The sequence below is a fragment of the Fukomys damarensis genome, unplaced genomic scaffold (assembly GCF_012274545.1).
Source record: "Fukomys damarensis isolate Sample0158 unplaced genomic scaffold, DMR_v1.0_HiC HiC_scaffold_19, whole genome shotgun sequence".
NCBI lineage: Eukaryota > Metazoa > Chordata > Mammalia > Rodentia > Bathyergidae > Fukomys > Fukomys damarensis.
Window position 1 is genome coordinate 61,248,269 of NW_022900931.1, and position 20,194 is coordinate 61,268,462.

The 20,194-nt window shown below is 47.9% G+C and overlaps 1 protein-coding gene across 1 annotated transcript; it reads left to right on the top strand.

The window, feature by feature from the left end:
- The first annotated feature begins 579 nt into the window (after positions 1–579).
- LOC104861712 (homer protein homolog 2-like) lies at positions 580–2,722 on the top strand. The gene has a single exon (XM_033765829.1). It carries the CDS (start codon positions 1,209–1,211, stop codon positions 2,211–2,213), a length of 1,005 nt encoding a protein of 334 aa, XP_033621720.1. The 5' UTR covers positions 580–1,208; the 3' UTR covers positions 2,214–2,722.
- The last annotated feature ends 17,472 nt before the right edge of the window (positions 2,723–20,194 follow it).

The window sequence follows — 20,194 nt, forward strand, 5'->3', positions numbered from 1 at the left end:
AAAAAAAAAAAAAAAAAAAAAAAAAAAGGAAGGAAGGGCAGGTCGAGGAGAGAGTCACACTTAGAAACTGAAATACTGATTGTAACCTGCTGGCTCTTAGACTCTTTTATGGATGGAGATTATTCCTTATTTTCAATTAGATGCTCACACACTCACAAAATACAGTAATGAATATGAATGGCTGTTTTCTTAAAATTTTTAACATGAGGCACCAATACTTGTTCATTTTTGTATTACAGATCTCAAATAACTGCCAATAAAACAAAAATGGCAACGATCCACAGTTGAGGGGGGAAAAGGCTCAAAAAGATAATCTTGGTCACTGTGAAGAGTGTACTTGAAAATACAGACGTTTTGCTAAATTAGAATCTAAAGGTTTGCTAGTAAGTTTTTTTGGACTGAGCACACTCCGTGGTCTTTGTCCAGAACTGGTGAAATGAAATCGTCTGTCTGATTTCACACCAATACCACGTTACTGTGAATTTATGGCTTTGGGATGAACTTTAAACATCAGTTGCTGATTAGGGCTCTGACTTTATTCTTGTTTTTGCAAAGCTGTTTTTGCTATTCTAGGTCCTTTGTATTTCAAATCGGTTTTAGCATCTTCTTGTCCAGTGCTACACGAATTCTGCTGGGATTCTGATCGGGATCCTGTTGAATCTGTAGGCAATTTGAGGAGAGCTGACATCTTAACAACACTGTGCCTTGCATCCACCTATTGACGTGTCCTTCACTTCGTTTCAGCACCAGTCTGTAGTTTTCTGTACACAGGTATTGGCGGGGATGTGGAGAAACTGGAACTCATATATTCTTCTTGGGATATAAGATGTTGAAATCACTTTTGGAAACAGTTTGATTAAAACGAAACAACACAACATGCCATTTACCACGTTGTCCAGCTATACAACTCCTCAGTAATTTTACGGGAGAAATTAAGAAAAAGGCATGGGGGAGGGGAGAGAGGGAGGGGCGGGAGTGGGCCCCACCCCCACCCAGAGGCCCAGCCCAGTCAGCTGCCCCCTTGGAGCCGCAGCCTTGCAGCCCTGTGGCAGGCAGCAGAGGCATCCTGGCTCCCGGCTAAGCCCAATGCGCTCCGCTACTGCAAGGGTCACCGCAGGGAGCCGCTGCAGAACAGGCGGAGAGCTAGGGCCGAGGCCGGTAGAAGCGGCAACACCCACACCCCCCACACACCTCCCCGCAGCCCCGAGATGGGAGAACCGCCAATCTTCACGATCCGAGCGCACGTCTTCCAGACTGACTCCAGGACCAAGGCGATCTGGGTGCCCTTGAGCCAACAGGCGGTCTCTGTGTCTTACTTCTACGATGTCACAAGGAACACCTATCGGATCATCAGTGTGGACGGGGACAGGGTGATCATACACAGCACTATCACGCCGAACATGACCTTCACCAAAACGTCGCGGAGGTTTGGGCAGTGGGCCGACGGCAGAGCCAACACGATGTTCGGGCTGGGCTTCTCCTCTGATCAGCAGCTGACCAAGTTCGCAGAGAAATTCCAGGAGGCAAAAGAAACTGCCAAACTAGCCAGAGAAAAGTCCCAGGAGAAAACGGAGCCCTCGGACAATCATTCCCAAGGACCCAGAGTCGAGGGGACGGGCGAGGGAAAGGGCCCTCCCGAGGACCGCAAGCCGCAGGCTGCCGGGACCCCGAGCGCCGCGCAGGTGGGGAAGTGGGAGCTGGAGCTGCGGATCCTGCGGGACAGCAACGCCCAGCTGAGCACGGCGCTGCAGGACTCGGCGGCCAGCGTGGAGCAGTGGAAGAAGCAGGTCTGCGCCTGCAGGGAGGAGAACGAGCGGCTGCGCCACCAGGTCGAGGAGCTGGAGACGCTGTGCCGCCAAACCGGCCGCGGGCTGGAGGGCGCCACCCAGCTGAAGCGGAGAATTGCGGAGCTGGAGTCAGAACTCCGGGCAAAGGAGACCGAGGTGAAGGATCTCCGCAAACAAACTGAAGTCCTACCTCAGCTCAAGTCGGAGTGTGAATGTGTCTCTGAGAAGCTGGAGGCGGCAGAGAGAGACAATCAAAGCTTGGAAGGCAAAGTGCGGTCTCTGAAGGCGGACCTTTCCAGGAGTAAGAACCGACAGCGCCACCTCAAGTCGGACCTGAAGCGCTTCCTGGATGGGCTGGACAAAAAGATCGACGACCTCCAGGAAATCAGCCAAGGCCTGGCCGAGCTGGGCTCCGAAGACGCCTAGGGAGGGCGGCGCAGCCCCGGGCCGTGAGAACCGCAGGACTAGGACGCCGTCCGCTGACTTCTGAGACAGCAGGCGCGATGTGTCGTGTTTCCACACTCACTCCTCTCCGGGCAGAAATCTCCCGTCGCTGTTCTGGCCTTTGGGGCTGTGGAGAAGTACAAGATTCTGACTCTGGAATCCAGGACTACCTTAAATGTTTACACGGTCAGGGCGCAGATGTTTTTATCTTTCTTTTTCTTTTCTTTTTTTAAATATCTTTCTTAACATATTCCTGGGCTGTTGCAAACTCATGAATCAGAAAAATAAACAAGGCTCTTTTAGTCCAAATGTCACCATCCTTAGTGACAAGCTGTTTTGCTCCTTTGTTGAATAGCACTCAGTATGCAATTGTCCACCAAGTCCAGTCTGTGGGGATGTGGAGGAAACAACTTCTTTCAGTCAACATGGAGATGCTTTAAAATAAGCCTGTAGTGGAGACCTGTCCAAAGAAAACACTTTCTGGTGGGGGCTTCTACAGGTACGGGAGACACTTTCACCCGCCACACTCCATTCATCCCCGCAAGTTCAGGGGCGACAGAGTTCCTTTCCTTGGTGTGAAATTCTGAGCAGAGGCCGGTGCTGTGAGGACAGCAATTCAGTGAGAGTGCCTAGCTCAGAGCCAGGCAGTAAGTAGGTATTTAATATTTGTTCAAAACATCTTTTAAAGGAGAGAAATGAAAATGTATGCACATGGAGCGCTTTTATACAAATGCCTCAGTGCTGAGATTACAGGTGTGCAAGACTGCGCCCATCCCAAGGCCTCTCTTTCCATAATACTCTGCCTGCTCCTAATGCTGGCCACCAAAATCTCCATTGTTTTCACGAGAGCCCTTAGTCTTGAATCCCACACATTCTGAATCCAAAGTCAGCGCCTGCAGTGAGAATGTTGTAGCTCACTCTTCTTGGGGCCTGCTTTTCCTCTTTGGTCAAAGCTCCGAGCCACTGCTCCCCTCAGAGCGCAGCATTGGCTTTATAAACATGGTGCTGGCAGGGGTGGCGGCTCCTGGACTTCTTGGCTTGCCTCTCCTGGTGTGGAACCACTGCGGTACAAGCACGCGGGGCCGTGGTGACGGACACACCAGTGTGCTGAGACTGTCGGGGCTGGGGTAGTCTCAGCCCTGTGAGTGGGGTGTGGGTAAAGTACTCTTGGTTAACAGGTCTCTCCGTTGCTTTCCCAGAACTGTATAAACGCTTTTATTGTTAACATTTCAGAGTTCATAATATAAAGGCCAGAGCTTTCTCCCAGACTCATTTTATAAATTCTGCGTTAGAAGCAGACCAATGGGGACTCTAATCTGGTTTCTGGGAAGACTTTATTTATGTCTCCATGGCCATCTGAATAAACAGAATTATATTCTTCTTTTTCTCCAACTATTTCTCATATTTCATGATCCAGGGCTTTGAGAGAGACACAAACTCAACACAACTTTTTGCATCTTCCTTTTCTTCAGTGTCCATCTAAGCAGTGCATTTATCCCCTCACACAAGAACCTTCCAGGCACTAAACTCCACTGGTGTCCTTTTAACACTTCATCAAGAATCTTTAGAACCCAGGCCAAATTCAGTTTCTTACGAACTGCGGTGACCCTAGGAAAAGGTTTTAACTTATACGGCTCTGTCTTCTCATCTATCAAATGAAAATGACAATAATTTCTATCCCATAGTTCTGTTGTGAGATTCAAGCCAGAAAGTATATATTAAGTATAAAGGAAGCTTTTTTTTTAAAGGTAAAGATCGTATGCCAGATTTCCAAAGTGGCTGAAAGAGATTGATATTCTTCCCCCAAGAAAATAAAGATAAAATTGAAGAAAAGTTTTCGTGGCTCTGGAAATTGACCACTGGTACATGTGAGTTTCACAAGTGCCTTTTCAAGAAAAAGTACTGAAAATGAATAAGAAAAAAAAATAGGAGTTTGTGTCATCTTAGTCTGGGGCTATTCCCATCCACCCTGCTCCTGGAGCAGAAGTTCTACAGAATGGACAGGAAATCCAAGTTGAGGACTGGCAGCCTCGCCTGCAGGGATGACTTTGCTGCCAATCAGCCTAGGGTTCTTTTAGGGTGCAAGGGGGAACAAAGGGCAGCAAGGGAGAGGGACAGGCTGACTACCGGTCATGTCACACCCTCTCCAGCCAGGGCAGGGAAAAATGAGAGAGTCCGGCACTTCTCTGTCTCAACTTGATTTGAAGCTCAGTATGAAAAGCACACGTCCAAGGGCATTTTCAAAAGCAACGGCAATCTCCAGAGGCAAACTTTAAGTCAGGGCTGAATCACAGCAATTGTGAGGCTGGTTGGGGGCATCCTAACTGGGTTTTAACAAGGAGATCTGGGGAACAAAGTCACCCCAGCTGGACTTGATGAGCTGCCACGTATCTGGGAAGAGCTAGAAGTCCGTGCACGAATGCAGGTCTGCTCGGGAACAGAGAGGTCTCTAGCTATCTACTTGTTCCCGGCTGAGTGTTGGGCCCTGTGTGCACAAAAAGCAAAATTTGGTGCATAATCTCACTTCATCTAATCTTCAAAGTCACACACAGATTCACCAGCAGATGGCAGAAGCTTTACTGACCCAAGGCATTTAAACACAACCTCTGACCGATCGTTGCCTCACCACTAAGCTATGCTGAACCAAAGGTGGCTCCCGGAAGTCAGTTTTTCACAGAAAAACATGAATTTAAAAGGAGCAACTGAGTTGAAATCCTAGCAGTCACATACTGTAGGGTAATGGAGGCCACATAATTGGCCCAAGCAAATGACCAGATATAAGCAATGGTGGGTGGGAGGGGATGAATCAAAATCAATGGTAGTAGCCGGGCGTGGTGGCGCATGCCTGTAATCCCAGCACTCAGGAGGCTGAGGCAGGAGGATCGCTGTGAGTTCCATACCAGACTGGGCTGCATAGTGAGTTCCAGATCAGTCTCAACTACCTAGTGAGAACTAGTCTCAAAAAACAAAATCAAGGGAAGTTATATTACCTAAAATTCCCAGGGTTTTACAAAACTCTATGATATATGCAAAGAAACCGAAAAAGTGTGGCCTTTCACAAGACAAAGATCAACAGAAACTGTCTCTGGGGAGTGTAGATGGCGTAGGAGGCAAAATCTTCAAGGCAGAAATTGTGAATATGTTCAAAGAACCACAGGAAACCACGGTGTAGAATTAAAGGAACACGGGATGACATTCATCCTTCAATGAGAGAATATTAGAGTTACAAGTTATTTTGACAATAGAAATTCTGGACTATAAAAAATACAATAAAAACATTTTTCTAACTTGGTTCATCCCAATGGACCAAGACTTAACAAGTTCCAGTATCAACTCCAGAGTTCAAAGCCTCATCTAAATCAGATACGGGTGATCTTCGCTCTGTGAGCTGGTGACATGAAACAATTTATCTACCCGTGGAATACGACAGCAGGACAGGCATCCCCACTCAGAAAGGGAGCACCGGGAAAGAAGAGAGGGGCTGCGGGTCCTATGTGAGGCCAAAGCCCAACGGGGCAAACGACATTAAGACTTAAGACTCCAGGATGGTCTTCAATCTTGTGCCGACCCATGGCGACAATGCCCCAAGCTTATGGCTCTGCTGGACTCAGCGTATGCTCGGCTGTCCTTTCTGGGCTGGCATAGTGTGCTGGTAGCTCTGCCACTCTGGAGTCCCAGTTGGTCCCCCTCCCACAGTCCTGTAGGCATCGCCCCAGTAAAACTCAGGGGCAGCTTCAACTCCACAGTTTACCTATCGCCCTAGGGAGGGTGCCCTGTCCCACCTGCTCTAATGACAATTTCTCCCTGGACCCACAGGGAGAGAACTAAAGATAGGCAGAAAGGAGACAAGGAAACAAGAGTTCCAAGGCATGATCAAGGTTACCCATATCTCTCCTCTGTATCCTTACTCCCCAGGCTTGTTTGTACTCTCTTGGTGGGCTGGTTTTTCCTTCCAGGCCAAACACACACAAAGCCCTTAAAGATACTGCAAGTCCATGAAGCAACCCAGTTGATAAAGTAAAGGGCAGAGATGTGGCCTTAAGATGAAGAAACAGAGTCAAAAATTCAAAGAATGATGCTGGGCATGGTGGCCCGTGCCTGTAATCACAACACTCAGGAGGCTGAGGCAGGAGGGTCACTGTGAGTTTGAGGCCAACCCGGTGAACTACATAGTGAGTTCAAAGTCAGCATGAGCTACACAGTGAGACTCTGTCTCAAAAACAAAAAAAATCAAGGAATGTTGAACAAACATCTTAGGTCATCCATGTTAAAGGATACCTCCCGTAAGAACACATATACATCCCTAGCCCCAGACTGTAGCATACCTCATCCTCGAGCACCCGCATTTCTGCATACTTCTTTGATTCTGCTCCCTAAATCTGCCTAGGCCTCTCGCTGATGTTTCTGAAATGTTTTTCTGTGATGAGAGTCAACAGACCTATTCCGTGTCAGGGCCAAGGGAGCTGCAGTCACCGCCTCCACTTCAGGGAACCCCGTCAGGCCGCTTTGTGTCTGGTGACACTGAAATCGAGGTGCAGCAGGCCGCCTTGCCCCCCACAGCCCCTGCTTCCCACGAACCTGAGCAACGGGCGCCACAACGCTCACAGTTTCCACCTTCCAGAGTGGCAGGTGGAGCAGCAGGTGGGGCTGCCCAAGCCACCCCAGGGTGGGTGAGGGGCACTGGGCCAGACCAGAGAGCTCGGGCAGCTCTGGGAAGCAAGGCCACAGAGGTGTCCCAGGCTGGGCTCCCCCAAACCACTCTGCCTGCCTGGGCCTGTGACGGAGGAGCAGCCCGGAAGACCTCTGAGACCCCAGTGGGTCTTTCTCCCCCTGCCTGGAGGAACATCCTCTGGCTTCATTCTACCCAGACAGACCTCTTCAGCCAAGAGCCTCTGGGCCACGTTGCTGGTCTGCTCTCCCCAACACACTTTCCACTCTTCCCACGTGACTAAGCTGCCAGATTTCTAATTCTCTCCTCCGCTTACCTTTATGTGCCACCTTTAAGTCATTTCTCCCTTTAGCATCTCTCTGTGAGCAATTGGAAGTAGCTGGGAAGTAATGCTTGAAATATTTCTTCCACCAGATATCCCAGTTCATCACTCTTAAATTCTGCCTCCCACGAACACAGTTAGTTCAGGTTTGTTGCTGCGATGTGACAAAGGCGGACTTTACCCTTTGTTCCTCTCAGAACGGCCTCTGCCATCCACCTTCCCACCAATGTTCTGATCAAAACCACGGAAGTAATCTCCAAACAGTTCTAGACTTCCCTGGTTGTTTCTTCCTTAGTTTCTCTAACCAATGAAAGCATACAGACACTTCTGAGGCACCTCCCCAATTAAAAATTCTCATAAACGGCCGGGCGTGGTGGCACATGCCTGTAATCCCAGCACTGGGGAAGCTGAGGCAGGAGGATCGCTGTGAGTTTGAGACCAGCCTGGGCTACATAGTGAGTTCCAGGTCAGTCTCAACTACATAGCTCAAAAAACCAACCAAACAAACAAAAAACAAGCCTTGGAACAGAAAGAAACACACGGATGCAATCTCCTGAGCCAGACTCAGTAAAGATCTCCGCTCTGAGCAAGAACAGGTGGTCAGACAGGAACGCAGCCACAGGCCCACAGGAGAGCTTGTCAGCTCTGGCTGCCTTTCTTGTAACACATAGAGTATCAGGCAATAAGGCAGGGATCAGAGGGCTCTCATGGGTGTGTAACCGGAAACAACCACCCACAGAGAAAAAGATGAAAGAGAAAAACCTTTCTTCTAGAATGGTACTATTTATTGGATTGGGGAGAAATATACATTCTGGGTAGACAAACCACGGAAGTGGAGGCCACATGTGGAAGCCCAGAGAAAGGTGCTGACTGCAGCATCCATGTCACCTCCTCTCTCTGGCTTTTTTTTTTTTTTTTTGTACCAGGGATCGAACTCAGAAGCTTGGGCTTGTGCTTGCAAAGCAGGGGGCAGAACCACTGAGCTAAATCCCTGGCCCCTCTCTGGCTTTTTATTCCTAGCGTTCTAATAAGCCAGGAGGCTTTGGGGTTGTAAATTCTTATACTCCATCTCAGATTTAATAAAATCATTCTGTCTGGCGATGTGGTAAGAGGCGATTCTCTAACGGATTGTCCGGGTGATTTCCTAGGCACAGCAAAGTCTGGCAACCGAAGATCCAGAGAGACAGCCGTCCACCTGGACTCGCACATTGATTTGTGACTTATAATATAACACTGACTTTTATGCAAGGCTCGAATTGGTTCAGTTGGGTCCACACCATTATAATCCACCACTTTTTAAAAGTAATTCTGGGTTTTTAATCACTCCCACCCGTGGCAAACATGGGCAAGCTATCTGTTCAAAGACTTTTTTCCTCAAAATATTGGCTATAAAACACCAACTAGATCAAAATTACAAAAAATAGTAAAAACTCTAAATTTCCACAGCTAAATACATCAACTGTTATCCAAGCTACAACAACCTGCACTTTTGCCAGCTAACACAATGTTGCTCTTGTCACAACAAACTCATGAAGTGGTAGAGATATGAAATCTATCTGACCAATAAGGAAACTGAGGCAAGAGCACACAGAGACAATATTCTTCGTTTTGTTTTGTTTTGTTTCTTTTGTTTTTGGAGACAGGGTCTCTCTCTGTAGCTCAGGCTGGCTTCGAACTCACTGTGTAGCCCAGGTGGACCTCAATCTTGCTGCAATCCTCCTGCCTCAGCCTCCCAATTACTGGGATTAAGGGCCTGTGCCACCACATCCGGCTCGCAGGAACAATATTTTAAAATATAAGACTATGTTTTCTTCATGTGTTCTTTGTAAGGCTACATAGACAAGATAACGTGAAAAGGGCTCGATGCAGAAAAGTAGTCTGCAGATCATCTATCAAACACAGAACCTTATGTTTCAGAATTGTAGAGCTGGCGCTGAATGTCAGGTTAACAGAGATATTTTTAAATCCTACCTTTTATATATTTTCAAGATGTGACTTCATATTTAAATAAAAGCTGCACTAACTATTCACCACACCAACAAACTATCTACCTACACTTTTTCCAGACAAGGAAGAACGGTGACATCTCTTATTCATCTCTTACACTGCTTGAAGCACAAGAACCGGATGTTTTGACAAGTGAATTAGTCGAAAGGTAGCAGCGCCCCCTACTGGTCAAAAGAAGGAGCGCAGGCCCAAACCTGCCGAGCCCTCTCGCTGCGGTCCTGCGCCAATAACCTCGGAAGCCGTGAGGACCGGAGGAGATGGGAACGCCGTAGCACCAAGAGTGCCCAGCTGGGCTCAGCAAGCAGACGGGAGGCACCTGCCACGGCGTGGCGTGGAGCAGGAGCCACGTGGGGCCAGCGAGGTGAATAGAAAGAGCGAGGGGTAAGGAAGAGGGGCCACAGGCAGCTGCCCGGGTGCACGCAGTCGGGTACCCAGACCCCGGCCCGCAGCAGTGATGTGAGAACCGAGAAGCAGGCAGGGGAGACGTCCGCTTCCTCAGCCCTGCTCAGTTCCCCGCTGGTCAAGAAATGGCCTGGCCTCTCTGGCCTGCTGCCCCAGGGAGAGAATTGGCAAAAATGAGCAGGAAGAGGCTTGGTTCCTGCCCCCTGGGCCGGGGCCATGCAGGCCACCTGTGAGGCACCCCCGCCGCTAGGCAGTCGCCTCCACCTGCTGCACGCGGGGCATCCCAGGCGGAAGGGCAGGAGCGCTTGGGGCCAGGCCTTGGGAGTGTGGGATCCTCAGGCGTGGGGAAGCCTCCTGCCCTTGGAGCCCACCGACACACTGGCTCTGACCTCTGCGTCTGCCAGTCCTAGCAGCAGCTGGGCTTCACAGGCTGCCGTGTAAGCCAAGCTTTAAGGGGTCACCTTCCATGAGTGCTGCCCCCCCCCCACTAGTGCACGTTGCGTGTGGGTTGCTTGGCTTTTGTTCAGCTCGGAGAATCCCAGTTCTTTGGCTGCCAGTTCTTTGACCCCCGCCCCCCGGCTGCCCCTCCATGCACCCACCAGGTGCCCTCGAGCCAATGTGTCAAGCATGTGTTCCCTGGCCCTGTGTGAGGCGCTGGCAGAAGCACTCTCGCGTCTTAGCTCTGTGGTGGGACCTCAGCCAATTAGCCATTTGGGACTGCACCATTAAATTCGCCCTGTCCCTGCTTCACGTCCCATCAATTCCTACCTCCTGGCTCTGCTCACTGCCTCTTGGCTGGCTCACCAAAACTTAGCAGACTGTGAGGTGCCTGGTGACCCTTTTTACTTGTGGTTCCACTCAAAAGAGTTAGATGGGAAAATCAACAAACATAAAAGTTCAGCATTCATTTAAGGTAAAAGAACAAGAAGTGAAAAGGGGATGAGAAAGTGCTCTGAAGATAGATATGCCCTCCATGCAAGGTGAGCCACTGCGCAAAGAGAACAGTGGCTGCAAAGTCAATGGCCACCATGTTTTTTATCTTCTTTTGATGTCAAACCCAGGCCATACTACACAGGACTCCAAATCTGCTCTGTGAATGCATCCTGGACAATTTCACAAGTCTCTGTGATTGACAGGCTCTGCCTGACTGTCCAGCCAGCTTGCCATGCCCTGATCTCCTGCCTTTCCATGCCAGGGCATGGGACCAAAGGCCAATAATGACCTTTCTAGCTCCAAGATGGGTGATAGGACATTTGTCCTGGGTCCAATGGTCAGTGCTGGGGATGCCCATAGGGATGCAGTGATGGACACTGAGGGTGAGAACCAGAGTGACTTTGATATTGCCAAAGCCCAACACTTGCTTCAGGGCCAGAATAATATTGTTCTGGACCAGAATAACATTACCAAGTTGCTGGAAAATACGTCTCTCCCACTGCTTAGAGATGAAAGATCAGAAAAAATGGAGTTCTGATTGGTAAAATACAAAAATAAAAATAATAATAATTAACAATTCAAATGCATCTTGAGGGATGAGTCTTCCAAAGATGGCTTCCATCAGGGAGCGGTCCGCAGGTCATCAGTGACAATTCAGAGGGAAGGTTGAAAGAAACAAGGCTGACATTCTGGATTTGCCAGAGCAGCTATAAAATGATTGATGTTGTTACAAACTAAGCCTCTCAAAGTCCTGAAAGTGGGGAGGTCCCTCCAGGAGACTACACAGGAAACCCACACCCAAATTTACTGTAAGAATGACAGCTATAGGGCTGGGAACTTGGCTCAGTGGTTCCACCGCCTGCCTCGCAAGTGCAAGGGCCCGAGTTTGATCCCTGGTACCAAAAAAAAAAAAAAAAGAATGACAGCTGTAGTCAAGCCCTGTCCCTTGGTTCTGCAGCTTGTGGTGCTGGAGATGGGAATGTGTGAATTCTTTGCAGGCCCCTGTGCCAAGACAGCTGTCTCTAATCTGTTGGTGACAAGCAGTCCAGCCAGTTCCCTCCAGTCAGGGAAGTTCAAGCAACCATGTGGTGTTATTATTTTTATAAGAAGCCAATGTCCTGGGAAACTGGCTTATGCAAACCACTAAATTCTCCTGGCCTTTAAAATAGAGATAATCACAGTCCTGGCTTCATGGAGCTGCTGTGATGTTTCGGTGGCTTCTGCACATTGGTCTGTGGAACCAGGATGGAAGCAAAGTTTGTGAGTCCTAAAGTCTGTACAAAAACTATGAAAAAAGATTCTGATATGAGCTCAAAAGAGAACAGGATACAAATGGCACTCTCATCTGTATCTTTATTCACAAGCCAATGTTTAATCGAGCTAAAGGCAAAAATTAAGAAAAACATAAAAGATAGATATATAATTGAAAAATAAACATTTTTAAAAAATGCAGATCAGATCAATTAATGTCAAAGCATTCACTCCTCATCAACCAGCAAATGTGAACTCCTTCAAAGCATCCTGTAGCTTCTTCTGGACGACCACACCCAAACAAGAAATGCAGACAGGACAGCATCTTTGCTGAGTCACCTTCTCTGACTTAGTTCCCTTCTGCAGACCAACCCTGTCCATCCTGAACCTGAGTCTCCTTCCTAGGAACCCTCCAGGATTCTGTCCTATGGCCCCTGACTCTTGCACTGGAAACAGAGCCCAAGAAGTCCAAAAAGCTGATGGGAACTATGGTTCATGGTCCTGCTGGCCCCAGTTTTTCACCCCTCCCTGTATCCATGTCCTTCACTGTGTAGTTTTGTAGTTACATGATTCTGGGTGTGGCCATGTGACTTGGTTTCACCAAAGGAATAAGATAGAAGGGACAGTTTCAAATCTGGGCCTCAACTGAGAAGCCTTGCAAATTTCCACTTGTTCTTTTCCACCTCCATGAGAACAAGGCCAGGCAAGGTTATTGGAAGATGAGAGTCATGTGGGGCACGATGAAAAGTGTCCCCGTCATCAAGCCAAGACTTGCTTACATTAGCTAACAGCTGACCCCTAGACATATGAGCAGGCACAGCTGAGTTCAAATCATGCAGCCAGGCCCACTCACAAACTCCTGCCCTCAATAAATAAATGAGTGACGGGATGGTTTGTTACACAGCAGTAGCTAACTGACACAGAAATCCTTTAGCTCCCTAGTCAGATCCTGAAGACAAACTACTTAGCTTTGAAGCCCATCTCTGCCCTTTCATCAAATGAGTGTCTTAACCACCCTCCACCTAAGAATCTTCATCTGTAAAATGGGGTAATGGTACTTCTGACCTGTAGAAGTTATCAGTATCTAGGTGGAGTCACTTAAGTGACCCCTAACAAAAAAATCAAGAGGCCATCGAAAAGGAGCCCTCACACACATATTCCTATAGCAGGACTTATTACAAGAAATGCATGCACATGTACGTATGGTAAGAACCACCCAAAGACCCTGAATCCAGGAAAACTCCAGATAAGTCACTTCCTTGAGGACCTTGCACAGCAACAGCCTCTGTTCCAGTCAGCCTAGCAATGCAGGATGCCTGCCTACAGCAAGGTATTCCCAGCAGCAAGCTAACACCAGCATCTGCGATAAGCCCTGCAAATAATGGCCCTTCCTTCCAAGCCGCTTATGTGAACTTCTTTTTCTTTTAAAATCTTCCCCTTAGGCCAGCAATTTTGAATATGCCTATGGTTCACCAAAACACACATAACCCAGATTGCAATCCCCTGCTTTTTGTGTATTTTGTTTTGGTGATACTGAGGATTAAACTCAGGTCCTTCACACTAAACTACGTCCCTAGCACTTTGTATTTTTTTATTTTGAGACAGAGTCTAGCCAAGTTGCCCAGGCTGGGTTTGAACTTGCAGTCTTCCTGCCTCAGCCTCCCAGAGTGGTGGGATTACAGGCGTGCTCCATCATGCCCAGCTCTCCTCTACTACCCTACTCTTTCTAAATGCACTCTTTCTAAAAGGTTGCTCTAACAATGGAGGAGTGATTTAGACCTTGGGTCAGGATTCCATTCCTGACTTTATAGTTCACCAGCCATGGGCTTTCCACAAGGTGTTTCTCTTCTCTCTCATTTTCTCACTGAAGGAGATGGCCAAGAGGATCTGCAAAGGCACAAAAGGTTTGTCTACCGATACATTCTTGTTGGCATGTTTTTCCCAAAATTGGGTATTTCTGTGGTATGATTCCCCAAATCCCAGAATATAAGACACAACCACTTTTAAAGATGAGTTGTTGTCTAAAACAAACTCTCAAAATATATTCTAGGCTGGCCTTGAATTCACTATGTAGCTATGTAGCCCAGGCTGGCCTCGAACTCATGGTGATCCTCCCGCCTCAGCCTCCAGAGTGCTGGGTTTACATGTGTGCACCACCACGCCCAACTAAAGATGATTTCTTTTCAAAGTTAATGATAATATAAGGATTGAAGACTTTCAATTTTTGTTCCCATCTATTTCCAAACCCATCCACCACCCCACCTACCTTAACTTCATTCCCAATAGCTCTTTCCTGCCCTAGCATTTATCTTTAATTTCATTCATTCCTTCTATTAGGAACTTTCTGTGACTCTGGTCTCTGAGGGCACCATAGTGAACAAAACAGATGCTGCCCAGAATGTTCACGGATATGTAGTAGGTGTTAGTTAAAAGCTTTTAGAATAGGCCAGGCACGGTGGTGCATGCTTGTAGTCCCAGCACTTGGGAGGCTGAGGCAGGAGGATCACCATGAGTTCAAGGCCAACCTGGGCCACATAGTGAATTCAAAGCCAGCCTGATCTATAGAGCAAAACCATGTCTCTAAGGGGGGGGTAGAATAAGTAAAACTGGTTGTTTTTAAGTACATACCGACCAGATCAAATGTTAACAACCTGAGCTTTGCTGGTTCACGAGCTCCTAATTGAGTTACAGGACAAAGTCCCAGGGCCAAAGTTCTTTCCCAAATAGGCCCTGACTCACACCAAATTGGACCCAGTTCCCTGTGCTCTCAGCCTTTTGCACGTCCTTTAAGGCTGTGCCCCAACATCATCTCCAAGTAGACATCCTGGAAATCCAGGCAGAGCCCCCTTGTCAGTGTCCTTGCTGTAAGATTTAGCTCAATGTAGGTATAGAGGCCAGCAGTGTGTGGTACTACTTCCTTTGACTTTACAGAGCTGGACGACAGTGCTCCTCCAAGCCACCAGAGGGCGCTTTTAAAACACCAACCAGACCTCTTGGTTTAAACCGTCAGTGACGCCCAGCTGCTCTTACGACTAATTTGAACCCAGATGCTTTCTGGGTTCAAATCCCTGGGTGGGCCTGAAACGCTGAGCTAGTGTCATAACTTCTCCGGTCCTCTGTTTCTACACAGGTTGTCAGGTAGATTAAATCGGTTATTTCCTGAAAGCAGTTAGAAGAGCAGTTAGATACTATTCTCTGTACCCAGGGCTCAGCAGGAAACAAACAGCAACCTCAATTTGAGTACTGTAAGGAGCTTGAGGGTGGCCATTACCTAGGTGGGGCATGTTGGGCCTTCTAACAAAGAATACAACCAGCCCAAGGTGTCCATCCTCCAGGAAGCTGCTTGGGAAATAAATGCCCAACCCTCCAGTCTCTCCACTGCTCCCCACTGGTCAAACTAACCAGGAAGTGAGAGATCAAGAAATCTCTAGTGATGCTGACCGACATCCCATGGTGTGACCCCACTTCCAAGAGACAGCAGGGAAAGGTGGAGATGGACCTGAAGAAGGAACTCTAAAGTATCCAGCAGATCCAGTCATTGTTAAACGTCTCAGGGCCCATGAGGCCCTCCGAGCTCTGGCCCCAGCCTCTGGCTTTTCTTCCTTTCCCACTCAATTCTCCAAGTCCCCTCTCCTCCTTTCTGAAATTCAGGGATTAACTAGGAAGAGGTTGCAGGGAGCCCTCTGGTATGTTAGCAATGCTCCAATTTTTTTAATTGTATTTATAGCCCAGCATGGTGGTTCACGTCTGTAATCCCAGCACTTGGGAGGCTGAGGCAGGAGAATCACTGTGAGTTCGAGACCAGCCTGGGCTACATAGTGAGTTCCAGTTCAGTCTCAACTACACAGTGAGACCCTGTCTCAAAAAACAAAAAAACAAAACAAAAAAAAAAGCCTAAAGGAAAGGATTTTGAAAATTTCCACCATAAAGAAATGATAAATGTTTAAGGAAATAGATATTTAACTCGATTTAAACATTTACAAAGTGTGTACAGGTGACAGAACGTGACGTGGAACCCCATTTGGTGTGAATTAAAAATAATATTTTAAAGGAAAAATTTCAACATAAAAAACAGACTACACAAGCGTAGAATCTGTGTCAGTTGCGTGTGTGTGTGGCAGTGTTTAGGAGGAATGCTGATGCTGGTGATTACTTTGAAATGCCTCCAAAAGTAAGGTGATGGGTGGATGAGGGACGGAGAGATGGTTAGACACACATTAAAGAAAAGAAAGATACTGGTGGTAAGTCAAGGTGATGAGTACAGGAATGCTGGCGAACTATTTCAACGCTTCCAAATGCTTGAAATTTTTCATTTAAAATGTTTGGGGAAATGTTAAAATAAAACAATGTTGGTGAGGGTATTGAGTCAGCCAAGAAATCTGTCCTGGAACCAAGAAAACACAAATTCTCTGAGTCCCTTTCCTTCTTCTTCCTTTGTGGTACTGGGGTGCGAACCCAGGGCCTTGCACTGAGCTACAGCCCCAGCTCTTTTTTTTTTTTTTTTTTTTTTTTTTTTTTTTTGAGACAAGTTCTTACTAAGTTGCCCAGGGTAGGCTCCAACTTTTGACCCTCTTGCCTTGGGCCTTCCAGAGTGCTGGCATTACAGACATGCACCATCATGGAAATCTCTGGGGCTTTCCATAGAAACCACACTCACGCCCCTGCAGGGCAGAACTGGTGGCCAGGAATGAATTATGCTGGTTCTCAAGTCTTGGTTCTGAAAAAAAAATAATGAAAAAGTCTTGGTTCTGGAGGAAGCCTGTGAGAAAAGGGCAGAGAGGGGAGAGGAAGACACGACATCTTCCTTCTCAGAAATCCTGTGGTGAATATGACTGTTTGACACCTGACCTCATTTATTATTCATTCAACAAACATTTAGTAATAAAATCCTCCTGTGTGCCCAGCCCTGAGCTATGTAATGCTGACAACACGGCCCAGCCCTGCCTTCAGGGAACTCAAAGTCCAGTGGCAGAGGAAGGTTAAACTCCCCAGTGACACTCCCGCTGGATCGGACCTCTGTGGAGAAAGCCCCAAAGGAGGCGCCTGATCCAGGCAGGTGATTTAATCGGGAAAGGCTGCCTGATTGCGTGGGGTGGGGACCTCTGAGCTGAGTCTTGGAGGAGTAAGTGTCAACCAGTTTTGGGGTTGGAGAGGAGCAAAAACACAGATACGCTCAACAGCCTGGAACTGAGCAGATTCTCAGTAAACCAACAAGTCACTGCAACTGGCGAAGACAGTAAAGATAAGCATGAAGCAGTCAGCAGGGTGACAAGGGGGCAGGTCCTCGATGGCCTCCTGAACCTTGATGGGACAGCTGAACCTCGTCCTAGGGAGTCTCTACGAGGACTGGGGTGGGGGATGTGTGTGTAGCCTGGGAATTTGCACATTCTAGGCAAGTGCTTTTCCCACCCAGCTACAGCCCCGCTGCGAGGGCTCTTTGTATCTCATCCCCCTTCCAGGTCCCCGGCTAACAAAATCTCCACGTTGGGAAGGTGGAAGGTCATGTCCAGAAGGGCAGGGAACCCGAAGCACTGTCCGCATTCACTCTCAAATGCCCCCACCTGGAAGCCACACTTGTCACTTCTGCTCGTCCCTCATTAGCTGTGGCAAGTCACCCAGCCGTGAGCCGCCTTAAGGCCTGGGCCGAAGTACAGGAGGATGGGCTATTGGTGAACGAACAGGCACCACAGGACAGGAACGCGGTAGCACTGAGACACTGGGGAGCAAGCAAAAGGTGGCCTGGCTCAGGTGGTAGGAAGAAATGAATAGGCCCAAGAAACACCTAGAAATCATACAGGGGGGTAACCGGATGTGACCAAAATCACAACTTCCTGCAGTAGTAAGGATTTGTAATCCGGCTCCTCATGTGAAGGCCAGAAATGGGCTGCTCTGTGGACTCTGCCATCTGTGAGAAAGAGCCCTTGGCGGTCCACTTCCTTCCCTCAACAGAGGGCTCAGGAGAGAACACTCATGATTCTTGAAAATACAGAAAGGAAATCTTACAGTCTCTTCCAAGCAAGAGGGTATGAGTAGGCACGGAGGGATGTGGATAATGATGGTCTTCTTCCTCCCCGCAGGTTGCCAAAGAGTGAGGGAAATACCCTTACAGGTGGTTTATCACTGGGTGAAGAAGAAATTTGGGGTGAATGCCTTGGGAAGCCCCAGACCAGCAGGGCTAGGAATAAGAGGCCCCCTCTGGGAAGCATTTACAGTATTCTCCTTTGGAAGGGGGAATCTCTCAATTAATGACTCTTGCTTTCCAAAAGGGAAACTGAGGTTCAGGGAAGACACGTGACTTATCCAAAATCATACAGAGAGGAAGGCTAGAGAAGTCCCCTCTTGTCCCCATCTAATGACCTCCCGATTCTTAGTTCCCTAGGAGAGTATTTATTGGACGGTGGGTATTTCTTGGCATGTTCTAGGCATACACACGCGCTTAACACGGGGATCATTGTTTAACTTAATGGTAGCGTCCTGCTGTAGATGTCTCCCCAGAACCTCAAGGGACCGTAGGTGTGGCTGTGGGAGGCTACTGGATCCCGCAGGCACGATACTTACCAGTGAGTTGGTCCACCGACGGGTTTATAGCTAAATGTGCTATTGGCAGTGAAGCCTTGTTGTTGGGAGAGGTGGGTCCCTGGAAGGGCATGGGACATGGCCTGGAAAGGTCTATCTCCTTCTTTTTTTAATCTTTTGTTTGTTTTATTTTATTTTCTGTCATGTCTTTTTGTCTTATCACCCTGTCTCGGAGCCAACTACCATCTGGCAACCTTTATAAACTGCGAACCAAAATAAGCCCTTTTTTAGAAGTGTGGGTGTCAGATATTGTGTCTCAGTGACAGAAAAGACAGATTTGGGTACCAGAGAAGTGGGGTCACTGCTGTGATGCGACCTGACCGACCATGGAGTTCTGAAACCTTTGGAACTGGCTTACAGCAGGAGCTGGAAAAGGTTTGGAGATGCTGGCTGGAGAAACAGCTAGGAATCCTGTAGGCCTAGCCTGATAGGACATTCTGGTCCGCGCTCAGAAGACCAGGGTGCTGATAGGAATGCAGCTGGTAAAGGCCAAGCTCAGGAGGTTTCAGTCAGGAACAAGGGCTGCAATATGTGTTGGACTCTGGGCCACGTATGTTTGGCAGAGACGAAATACATTTTACATAAAGGGATGTGCGTGAGGGTTTGGGGGACAGGTACAGAACACTACGGCTTACATCTGGGATCATAGGTGGGGCTGTGGGGAGGTCACTGGATCATGGAGCTATGACACTGGTCAGTGGGTTAGTTATAAACGTCTGAGTTGATGGCTAAATGTGATCTGGGAGATGAAGCCTGGTTAAAGGAGCAGGATTACTAAGGGCTTGGCCCGGAAGGGTCAAGCTCCCCGCTTCCAACCTTGATCTCTTTTCTCCCTGCTTCCTGGCTGCCATTCCATGAGCATTTCTCCTCTGCCATGCCCTCGTGCCTCGGAACCAACCTTGGGCCAAAACCTCTGCAGCCTGTGAGCCAAAACAGACCTTTGCTCTTCTCACGCATGCGTGTCAGCTCTTGTGGCTCAGTGACAAAATAAATAAATAAATGAATAAGACGCGCTGTTCTGCCGATCACCTTTTTACAATAGTATTATCTTCAAGCTCTTCCCAGAATAACATGAGAAGAAATGTCTCCGCTTTTAATATTCATAAAGCATCAAACTGTCTGAACGCACCGTCACTGAATTAACCAGTCCTCTCATGATAAACAGTTAGTTTATCAGTCTTTTGGGGAATTGCTTCGGTTTGGTTCTGGGCTAGGGGTTGAAATGGTCCTAGTTAACGTTTGCCGTCACAAACACTACCACAATGAATGCACTTGGGCAGACCTCCCGCCAGTCACGTGGGTCAAGGGCGCCAGGCCAACCCCTGGGAGGAAAACTGCTGTCAAATGGGAAGTGCACTTGTCATTTTGAAGGACATTTCTCAACTGCACTCCAAATTTCCCCTCGTTGGACTGGCTGAAGGTCCTTCCCTCAAAGGGTCTTCTTCCTCTTTAGATCTGTTTAAAATCATGCAGGAAGATGTCTAGCTATTGCTTATGTAGTGAAAATTTAAAAGCCCTTTATTAAAAATACACACCTGAGAGAAAGAGGAACTCGCAAGGGCGGTTTAAGCAGGCTCACACCATCCCCCGTCACACCGGCCCCTCACAAGCCTCACTTGATGTTGAAATCTATTTCCCACGCATAGACTGCAAAGCTCAAACTTTAGAAAAAGCACAGAGAAGAGATTTTATCATTTTCTCCTTTGTGGCTTTCCATCTGACTCGATTCTCTTGCTCTCCTTTTTATTCCTCTTTCGCCCCCTTCCTTTTTCTTCTTTATCTAAGTTCAGTTTTGGTAAACAT